At 36.5% G+C, this 11,458-nt stretch overlaps 1 protein-coding gene across 1 annotated transcript; it reads right to left on the bottom strand.

The window, feature by feature from the left end:
* Nucleotides 1-3,072: 3,072 nt before the first annotated feature.
* c9 (complement component 9) lies at nt 3,073-8,775 on the bottom strand. The gene is made up of 11 exons (XM_051675424.1): nt 8,626-8,775; nt 8,347-8,455; nt 8,059-8,209; nt 6,717-6,867; nt 6,299-6,437; nt 5,703-6,038; nt 4,770-5,010; nt 4,317-4,448; nt 3,784-3,959; nt 3,465-3,693; nt 3,073-3,374 (listed from the first exon to the last, which is right to left on the bottom strand). The coding sequence occupies exons 1-11, from the start codon at nt 8,700-8,702 to the stop codon at nt 3,223-3,225; spliced, it is 1,893 nt and encodes a 630-aa protein (XP_051531384.1). The 5' UTR covers nt 8,703-8,775; the 3' UTR covers nt 3,073-3,222.
* Between the last annotated feature and the right edge of the window lie 2,683 nt (nt 8,776-11,458).

Here is an 11,458-nt window from a genome sequence, read left to right as displayed (position 1 = left end):
GATAATCCATCTACACCATGGTGTTATATCTCAGTGATGCCATCTTACCAGCTATTGAGACAGAGAGCAGTCACACTTTTTGGAAGCCCATAAACAACATACCACAAGAGTGGGCAGCATCTATGGGATTTAACAACTTCTCCCATAGCACATTTCATTTGTAGACTAGAGCATAAACCGAAACCTCAGAGGGGAGGGGGTGGGAGGAAAGATTTACGCACAGACTAACCTCAGGGCCAGTCACTGGGTGTATAAGAATGAGAGAGAGGGAAAAGGTTACGTCTGGTTGTCAGGGAATGGGAAGAGGTTGGGGGTTTAAAGGGGTTCTTTAAGAAGGAATTTGGGGGAAGGGCGGTCAGAGAAGGGCCTTTGCTAGATGACCTACATTGACAAATAGAGTTCCCCTCCACACATAAACATTCATAAGCCTGAAATAGTGAGCTAGTGACTTGATTGCACTTCTATAAGTCCATTTTTTTTTCTTCAATCATGGAAATAAAGAAGAAAAAGTGAGAGCAGTGAAAAGAGTAAGAGAAAAGAAGTAAGAAGAGGCTGAAATTGGGCATAACATAATTTTAACGATGCCACGAAAGATTGGAAAGGTAATGTGGTGTGACAGCTCTTAGAAACTTCAATAGAAGCCATGTCTGCAGTGAAGTTCGAATCTGACTGTACTGGGACATTTCATGTATTTTATTCTCTCCTTTATTAAAATGGGGGTGGAGTAGGTGTCCTGTTCAAAAGCATTGTTAAGATATTTTCCAATTGTCTATGAGAAGATGATCAATATCACTAATCACATAAATTTTTTTATTTTTTATTTTGTGCTATGGAATTGGAAAAGAAACATCAGGCAATAGCCATACCAAAGGCCACGTACACAGCAATTTGTTTTGTCTCAAAACTCAGTTTACCTTTTCCTAACATCATTGTTTTCCAAAGTATGTAGTATTAAAGAGTGTTTTCAAAAGTTCCCATTAACAGTGGAGGAAGTTGCAGTTCCAGTGTGGATGAGAGACGTAAACGTAGCATAGTCAATGGGTTTTTAAAACCGAAAAAATGTGGCGCAAGTAAAATGTTAACATCAAACATTTCACCAAATTAATATCTTTACAGTTATTTACTGTTAAATTATTTCTAACATGCCCTTCTCACTCACCGCTGGCTTTGAACTTTTTATTTTTATTTTTTATTATTATATATTGTATAGGTCAAATCTCAAAGGTGCATAAAGTTCACAGAAATTTTTCCTGTTGGTCTATTCCTCTTTGTGTGAATTGTGTGAGCTTTGTCTATAGTGGCTTTATACTCAGGGTTGGGAGGGTTACTTTTGAAATGTATTCCACTACAGATTACAGAATACATGCTGTAAAATGTAATTTTTTATGTATTCCGTTAGATTACTCAAGGTCAGTAACATATTCTAAATACTTCTGGATTACTTCTTCAGCACAGGTAGATTTTTTCACTTGTTTTGACTATTAAAACTCTGCCAGTACAGTAAGACAAAATACACATGTTAAAAATACATTCTCTGAAAAAACTAAATATCTTATGCTGTGTTGTTTCTAAAACAAGATAAATCAAATTGATCTTTTTCAATTAGAATTATCTAAGGATTTTTAGATATTTTTACAGGAAATCAATAGAAAAATTATCAAGAATACAATTTTTGCCCTAATATCAAAGGTCTTGCTAGAAAAAAGAAATTATGATCCAAAGTGAATTTTCTTGATAAAAAAATATGATTGTGCCTGGTAACGTGCATGTAAAATGGCTAGAAATAGCATTTTAGCTTAGCGTAAAGCTGACAATTTACACAAGGTTTATTTCTATTTCTTGTGCTCCAAACTTACTTCAAACTTACTTCTCTGTCTGCTTGTATGAATGTAACACATCATGAGAAAGTGTTTCACCGCTGTTCAAATGCACTTTGGATTGCATCATTTATACGTATAAATGTTTCCATCTGAAAGGACTAAATATTAAATGAAACAAATGACAATAAAATACAAAGTAATCTCTTCAGTAATCAAAATACTTTTTCAATGTAACTATTCTAATTACCAGATTTAAAATGTAACTGTAATGGAATACAGTTATTTATATTTTGTATTTTAAATACGTATTCCCGTTACATGTATTTCGTTACTCCCCAACACTGTTTATACTCAATAGGCCTACTGACAGACAGCATAAGTACTTACCACACACACACACACACACACACACACACACAGTTTTGCCTTTCCAAAAGGGACTTTACTCATATCACTTAAATATAGTTAGTATGCTATGTGGAAAAGGTGGAAGCACAGATGGCTTAGGCCTACCTAATATTTGTTAATGTAAATACCATGGTACATGAATATGACTATCATTCAGTACCATTGTATCAAAGTATGCCATCACTGTACCACCATGGTACAGCCACAGAACTTTTTTGTAAGGGAAGGTGCCGACATTGTCCAGTATTTGAAAGGCTTACTGTTGTAAGATTGTAATGCCATATGCTAATTATTCATTTTGCACTACCTATTATGACCACAAGCTGGCAGTGTTGTTATAATTGCACATTGTTTAGGCCCCCACTTACATCTCTTCAATGGCACACACGGTATAAAGCTGTATACAGCTCCTAGATCCCATTTGATTTTCCATAACTCATGCTGTCTGGAGTTTTTTGTCTAGTGAATGTTCTTGGAAAGATGTTTTTTCAATGTTTTGTCTCCTTCAGTAATTTGAGTATTTTCCAGACTTCTAGGCCTCTAAGACCATCAAATAGCCCACTTCTGTTTGTTCCCAGGTCCCATTTAGAATTTAATGTGTGTGTGTGTGTGTGTGTGTGTGTGTGTGTGTGTGTGTGTGTGTGTGTGTGTGTGTCATTGTGACATCTTGGTTGCAGCCCTATGCTTTTGAAACAATTTGCTACTCCACATTAGATCCTCCTCCAGTACTGATGTTTTAAGGCCTATTGTTTCTCCCTAGCATAAAAGGATCATGTAAGTGCAGCAATTCTACTCTTGTTATTCTTTGTATGTGCACAAAATATGTTGTCCTTTATGTGCCATGTTACATCACTTGTTTTTTATTTTGTTTGATTTAATTGTACAGCACTTTGGTAAACATTTGTTTCTTTTTAAATGTGCTATAGAAATAATTGTGACCTGACTAATTTTGTACAAATGATAATACATGTTTGTATGTGTGAGTTTATGTTTCTTAGCAGTAGTCTTCATTGACTGTATCTCCTTTGCATATTCCATTTCGGACACCTTGACTATTGCAGCTACGTGACCGTGTGCGACGGCCACCAGTGCATTTGGACCAGTCAGACCAGCAGCCCCAGTTCCCCAGCTGTTCAAAGTTTTTATCTAGAAGAAAGAGGAACTGAATGAACATGCAAAGAGCGAATGCTAAACTCAGTAAACAAACAGTAAAACATGTTTCACACAAACACAAACCTTTCGCCAGTTCTCTGTCAATGATCTGGCACGCGACACCCTCAGTCCCTGGTGAGCACATGCATTTACACTCCCCATCTATCTGCATCACAGTGCCACCGTTCTGGCACGGCTGGCATTTACACACACTGTACTCAGCCACGTAGTCATCCAGGGCCCTTCGGAGATTGTCCCGCCTCGGCTGAGCATCAGGAAAGTCCAAAGGGATGGCGTTGTAGATTGGTTCGGGCTGCCAGCACAATGAAAAACACACTTTCTTCACTTATAGCGGCTACCACACATACACTGACATGTAACATGAAGGGAGGTGCATTCTCACATCACTATGAATGAGAGCAGGCAGAAGAGAGATGGTCTTTGCCCATTGCACATACTGAGTATAATCTAGTATGCCCTCTTTAGTAAGCTGAGACTTCATGGCTACTGCTGAGTCTGGACTGCCCCCACTCACTGCGATCAGCACCTTATCAACAAGCCCCTTCTGGGTCTTCTCATCTGGTGAATAAAGTTGTGTACAAATATTAAAAAATCTTTTAATGTTTTTCAAAATTTTTAATAACATTTCGTCCTTCCGTAGTTTATTTTAAATGGTCCTGCAGTGTGACAAATGAATTTTTTAAAAGGACAAATATTTTTATGTAGTCTCTGAATCGTGAGGTCATGAATGTTGCATGAACAATTATTATTATTATTATTAGGAATTTTTTTACAATAGTTTTAGATTAATTATATATGCATGTCATTCTGCAGGACACCATTGAAAATGTTTGAACAAACCTTGTGTCTGTTGTATTTGATAGCATGCACTTAAAGCACAAAATAGATTAAACAATCACATAAACACACACACACCTGTGGGATTTGTCGTTACACTCTTGCAGTAATTTGGTTTTACGTTTCCTTCTATCCCAACGTCTTTGATAAGCTGGAAGTCACCTTTAATTCCAATCTCAACACAGTTCTTCAGCATTTCTTCACTGACCTCTAAATTCAGATAGAAGTTGAATCATCAAAATAGGTTCACTGTTTGGTCATGGTCACATTCCTTTAATGTTGAGTGTGCTACTCGAAAAACTTAAGTAGGAGGCATGCATATGTCTTTAAATCATGCATATCTTAGGTAGTGAACATTACATGAGATAGCAGTTAAATTAATTACAAATACTGATCGGTCATTTAAATTCAGTGCCATTGCAGCATTGCTATCAACAGTGACCTGATAAAGGAATTTTAATGATTGCCACTAGCCCCCAGACTAATCCAATTTGTAAAGACAAGACTATTGAAATTTGCTTTTAAACTTACGTTTTTGTTTGACCACATCCTCATTCATTATGTAAACAAGTTCATATTCTCCACCAGACCTTCCATTCTTGGTGAAGTGTGTTCCGTAGTCCTCCAAGAAAGAAAAATACTGTCCCTTCTCATATTTGAGTGGCAGTGCATCCACATCATCCAGAAATGTTGGTGTTACTTCCAACCCTCGCTGCCTCATCCTGTATGTGGCTAACTGCACTTTGCCTTTTACTCTCATGAAGGTCTTTCGCTGAAAGAGAATGTGTGCCAAAGAAGCAGAAGCAACACATGGTTGTAAAAACTGCCAGATTCAAGCTAAGATTTTAGTAAGTCATTATTATTTGTCTACATCCTACATAAAAAAAATAAAAATAAAACACCTATATTGTTTACCATTTTCTCTTCTTTTTTCAGATGTGCTTGTATAAGATCTGAATTTCAGTCTGTTCCCTGCACATGCTTCATCAAAACCCAAAAAATGTGTTACAGTGGTGCCACTGATTGTTTGTTGCACGTGCTATCTCTGTGACATGGGTTCTGGTCTCGTGGAAACCAGAAAGTTGCATTCACATAAACAATGGTGAGTGTGATTTGGAGGTTTAAAATTATATTTTTACTCCACTCACAGTTTAGGGTTGGGGTTTGTGTTAAGAGTGGGGTTGATAAAATATATGCAGTCCTGTTGACTTTATCATGTCATTTACAACTAAAAATACAACTTGCTTTTGCTACCACCCGGAGGACATTTCACCTCAACAGCTCTTCCAGCTTCAGCCACTGGGGGCATTGGTTCGAATTTCAGTAAGCACAGACTGATTTCAGCAGGAGACTTTTGACCTCCAGTCACCAAATTCACAGTGTGATCAGCCTGCTGCAACAGGGTCAAAAGCAGCTGCTAAAAGAACAAGCATAAACCTACAAATAAGCCTGATTTTCTCTTACCTTGGTCTCTGTGTATTCTGAAAGCTCTTTGATTATTTGTGTTCTTCCTATATTAGCACTGATCCCTCCTGATAAGCTAGGCTTGAAGCCAGCGCCAGCAGCATTGTCGCCCTCACCAGGACCGGCAGCATTACCACCCTCACCAGGATCAGCAGCATTACCACCCTCACCAGGACCGGCAGCATTATTGCCCTCACCAGCACCGGAGGGCTCAGTGAGCGTAAACTTGAAGTTCAAGCCCATATCAACACCAATGGTTGTTTCTGTAGTTATCTCTCTTATTAAAGAGTGGATGTCCTCATATACCTCCTTAGAGCTACTCTCTTCCACCTTTGTCTGAGGATAAAAAGAAATTGGTCAGGGCTGTTTTTTTCAGATGGTAGTTTTTCTCAGAATTTCTGTGATTAATTTATTGACTTGCCTCTCTGTTTTTTTGTTTGTCTCTTAAATAATATTAGTGGATTTACACCTAAACACTGCACATTGCATTTGTTTATCCACCTAAGTGGATTACTTCTTTTTCTTCTTTATTTTTTGCAATAAATAATCTAAAACGAGAGTGTAATATCACATATACAGTACACAGAGAGACCCACCTCATAGCTAAGAACTCCAACGTTCCAGGGTAATCTGTTATATTCCAATGTGGATGGGTCTCTGATCCGGTTACATTGGCCATTATAGAATCTGTTATTAAATGGATTCATTCGAGGACCAGATCCCAGAATATTTATTCTGTTGAGACAAGAGTAAAATATTTTAAGAATGTTTTTTAAAACTTTAAGTACATAATAAACAAACGACTTCAAGTTTAATTTTAACTGCAATATAAGATTCTTTTTTTCTATTCCAAAGTTTGTTATTGTCTGAAGTGGAAATGTAATGTTACCTTATTACATTATGTTTTATACTATTGTTTGGTTCCATAATGGCCCATAAAAAATGTCAACGTAATTTCCCAAAAATGTTGAGCTCTATTTAAAAGTGTTCACTATATTCACTAAAGGTGCTGACCCGTATCCAGCTTGAGTGGCTATGTCAGACTCAACTGGTGACGATTTGCCACAAGGTGCCCTGATGTTGTCACAGTCCTCCTCATCAGACGTATCAGACTCACTGCAGTCGTAATCCCCATTACACCTCAGATTTCTGTTTATACACAGCCCTGAGGGGAAAATAATACATTTAAGGCAGTGGCTATTTGCACTACGTGTAAATAGAAAAAAAAGTATGCTCTTTAGTGTTAGATGCTATTTGCACCCCAAATGAATTACTAACATACAGTATAGGGGCATCACTGCAGCATGCTTATTGTGTTTATTTAGAGTCCCAGACACCCTACACCAACCCTTACCCCTAAATCTAACCTTCCCTTACAAAAATTAACCATGGCTTTACTACAGTAACCATGGTATCACCATAGTTTTTTGCAGTAAAATCTAAGAAATCACAAAATTAAACAGTTACTATATTAACACCATACTACTGTAGTAACACCATGATGAATTGCATTAAAACAATGGCTTCTGCCAAAAAAACATGGTTACTACAATATTATCATTGCAAAACCATTGTCAATTTTACTCAGATCAAACCTTTCTCTCAACTCCACAAACTTCACCATGACCAAATCACTGCAAGGAAATCAACCTTTATATTAATTTTTATTCATTATTATATGTAGTATTAAAGGAAACAAAGAGTGGAGACAGGAAACAGAATGGGAAAAAGTGGGACAAAAGGTGGATTAGAACCCAGGTTGTCCTCTTGAAAAAAAGCACATCCACACTGACTTTATACCCCACACCACTGCAGCATCTCTAGTTGATGCAGTTTGTCTTCAAATTCTGTTTTTCCACCAGACTATTGGAGTGCAAACAGTGGCACTGTGTGGCAGTTGCTGTTATAACTAGTGCAAATAGTCACTCCGTATGCTTAAAGCTGATGTCATTTTTTTTAATGTTCAAAATCTTTTCCAGTTTCAACTTAATATGCAGAAACAGTTATAAGTAAACCATTTGTATGTTGATTTCCCCGAAAAGTTTAAGCAATGCAGCTCTGAAGCACTTTCAACATTCATCTGTTTGTTTTGAGTGACCCATCCAGCCTGACACAACAACATTGGCTTAGCCAATGGCATGAGTTTGGGGCGGGACTATCTGTTAGTTCAACCAATGGCAGATAAAGGGTGTATTCAGAAAGCTGAATAAAGTTTTTTTATTTTATTTTTACAATTCCTGTTTGGTGGCACAAGTGTTGCAGAAATACATTTCAGCTTTAACATTGAATATTGCATCAATCTCACACTACAATTAAAAGACCAGCTTTGCACAGACATAAATAAATAAATACTAACCTGAAGCGCACTTCCATTGAGAGCTTTTGCAGACAGGTGGAGGGTCCATCCGACACTGGGTAGTTGCAATACAGTGCTTACGGTCTCCAATAGGTTCTATGCACCTAACTCCTTTAAACTGACCAAAGACCTCAATACCTCTAGAGCGATGCTGGATCACACAGACACAGGCAAAATGTACACATTTCTTCAAAATCAAACCTCCTGTGTTTGGATTATCATTACTTCTGAATGATTTTGAATGACATTATAAATCCATGACTGAGAGAAAACAAGAGATTCCAGTACCGTTGTATTGGTGCATGGGTCGCAGGGTGTCCACTGGGACCAGGCACTCATTTTGCAGTTTATTTGTGCTGGGGCATTAATTTCCCGGATCACCCGTGTGGACCCTTGCCTTTGAGAGAGACAAATAATGATCAATTTTATAATAATCAATTCCAACTCAACTCAGTTTAACACATTATAAATATATACAAAAACTCCAAAACATTCTGAAATTAACTAGTTAGTACACTAGTAGTATCATACACTTAAATTTGGTGATTTGAGTAAGTGCATACATACATGTGGTCCTTTATGCCCATCCCATCAGCCTTGTAAAGAATACATATCGTTATACATAAAGCAGTTAGAGCCCTCATGGTAAAGCTTCGGACAGTCCTTAGATTCTCTGTGTATGAATGTACTCTTGTATTTAAGCATTGATTCAATGTTAATAATTAACGTCAAGCTTTTCAATCAGATGTTGATAAAGGGTTTAAAAAGTGTGTCATCAAGTGTTTTAAGTTTGTGTATTCTTTATATATATTCATGTGCTTTCCCAGATTTCTACAATCCAGTGTTACCACATCATTTATTATAAATGATTGTCTGATGTTTAACTATCTGAGCAATATACTTCAAGACAGATGTTTGAGCTTGCTTTTACCTATTTGCTATCATAAATTACGAAACATCTTATAAACTTTGTTACAGAGTCAAAATTTTCTAATGACATATTTTTTAAATGTTCAATACTATTTTATTAAAGGGATAGTTCACCCAAAAATTGTAATATGTCATCATTTATTCACACTAATGTTGGTTCAAACATTCTTCAAAATGTCTTCTCTTTTCCACAGAAGGAAGAAAGTCATATAGGTTTAGAATGATATGAGGCTAAATGCACGATGACAGACTTTTTATTTTTGTGTAAACTAACCATTGTGTACTGTGGGGAACGGTATAAACATTTGAAACAGTGAGACACATTCAAAGGTTGTAGGTCAGATAGTCATGAGATCGACAAACCAAAGTAGATCATTCTCAGATCTTTTTATTCATACTGTATGTCTCCTAGACCAAAGACTATTACTTCAGTTTTACACAGATGAGTGGTATGTACAATTATACAATTATATGTTTCCAAATATAACTGATTCCACACTGATTAAAAAAATGAATACCTTGTATGCAGTGTAAGTCGCTTTGGATAAAAGCATCTGCCAAATGCATAAATGTAAGTGTAAATAAAATACTTCAAGGTTAGCTAATTCCGGGGTTTACAGGTTTAGAGTTCTTTATGGGTGGAATATTAAAAGGTAAATGAGCTTAAACAATGCAATAAACTCTTTTAGAGTCTTTTTCAACAAGTAAGTAATGCTTATATGTGCTTGCATTAGTGTCTCTTTGCAGTGATAAAAAAAAAAAAAAAAATTCACATTTTCACCACAGTTGTTTGTTGACCTTTAGCATTGACTACACAGACATGTTGCAAAGTTCTCAAACAAATACTATTGACATAACAGAAGTCCAAAACATTTACACTAGTAACAGGCTCTTGAGAATGTGTGTGTTTTTTGGTGGATGCTATTAAATGTTAATGTTCACACTATTTATTACAATAAATCAACAATATATTAACTCCATATTTTCTATTTATGTCCATAAGAACACTGTAACAAACAAATTATATGATTTATTTTCTGACAGATGCACACCGTTTTTTTATTCTTAATTCACAATCTCATATTCACACTGACCTGTGTGTGATAAATATGCAAAAGAATTGCCTCTATTTGAATTCTTTCAAATAAAAAATTTGATGGTGCACCGCAATATTTCATAGACAAAGATATTTCCATCCGTTTCTCTCTTTCCCTTTGCCTAGATTCCTTTTCTCAAAGTGGATGACCTATCAGGAACCCACACCTCATCCATGCCAAGTCAGCTGCCTTCTTAACTTGAAGCAGAAAAAAAAAAAAAAAACCCTCATCAAATTCAACCATGTCACAGAGCAATACAGCTCTGGTGGTCTCTTTGTGCAGGGCAAAGTGGAACGTTTGCCAGGCAAAGTGGAGGTCTGTGGACAGATCCTGTCCTTTATGCCACAGCTATATGCTGAGAACACCACTTTTTAATGTTTCAGACATTTCCCCTTGGCTCACTCAGGAAGGTGGAGGGGACATGAACTGCACTGTGCATAATGCACTCCTCTGTCAGGCATTTTCCTGTTTGTTAAGACACTAGCACTGGTAGACTTTTACTAACGTGAAGTTGTATTCTCTTGATTAAGCCTGAAAAATCCCAAAACCCTGAAAATTTCACACACTTCCTCTTTACGTTTGGTAAAATATTAGTAAACGGACATGTGTCTAGTTTTGCACTTTCAACTCAAAACTGCACTAAAACACCTAGATGAAAAGTCACATCTTTTTACATTTTAATGCTTTATCAGCTAATCTGTACTCCTACAAATTTTATTACTCAAGCCTGCACTTTTAAAATAATCACTTGTTATCATTTTAGATTAAGACTGTGCAAAATTCTAGATGGTAAAAACAAAGTATATACGTGTACTTCATAAGCCAATACCCTCTGGGAGAGCGTATCACCTGATTTATTCTTGAGGGAAATTTGGGGTTTACAGTTTTTCTCAGTCGCTTTAATACATTTCTCGAATCATTCTTAACATTTGCAAACCATTAAGTGCATTTCTCGAAACAATTCGTACAAACAGCACCACACAATGGATTACCTGCAAAAGCCTGTAACTTGCTCAAAATCCTTCTATCAAAAGTAAATATTTATGTCAATGAACATATCAGTGCCATCAGAATGACAAGACTTTGTGTCATTGTTCACAAACAAGATAGTCAAATTGATTAGCCATGTTGTCAATATAACAGTGTACTCTGTCAGTATTTCCTGATGTAAACTATGGCTACTTTTTGATGACAGTGATTGAAAATGCACAAGGCTGCATTTTTTCTGTATGGCATATATCAGTTTCAACAGTACAAAATTACACATTACTGTATGTGGGATACTGACTGCAAGAGATGGTACAGGATTCACATTTATGCTTTTAATGTTGGTCTGTCAACAAATTACAGTACAAAGTCATTGCGATACAGAA

This window comes from Myxocyprinus asiaticus, chromosome 3 (assembly GCF_019703515.2).
Source record: "Myxocyprinus asiaticus isolate MX2 ecotype Aquarium Trade chromosome 3, UBuf_Myxa_2, whole genome shotgun sequence".
Taxonomy (NCBI): domain Eukaryota; kingdom Metazoa; phylum Chordata; class Actinopteri; order Cypriniformes; family Catostomidae; genus Myxocyprinus; species Myxocyprinus asiaticus.
Note: the sequence above shows the minus strand (reverse complement) of the source record. Positions and strands in the feature narration are given on the sequence as shown.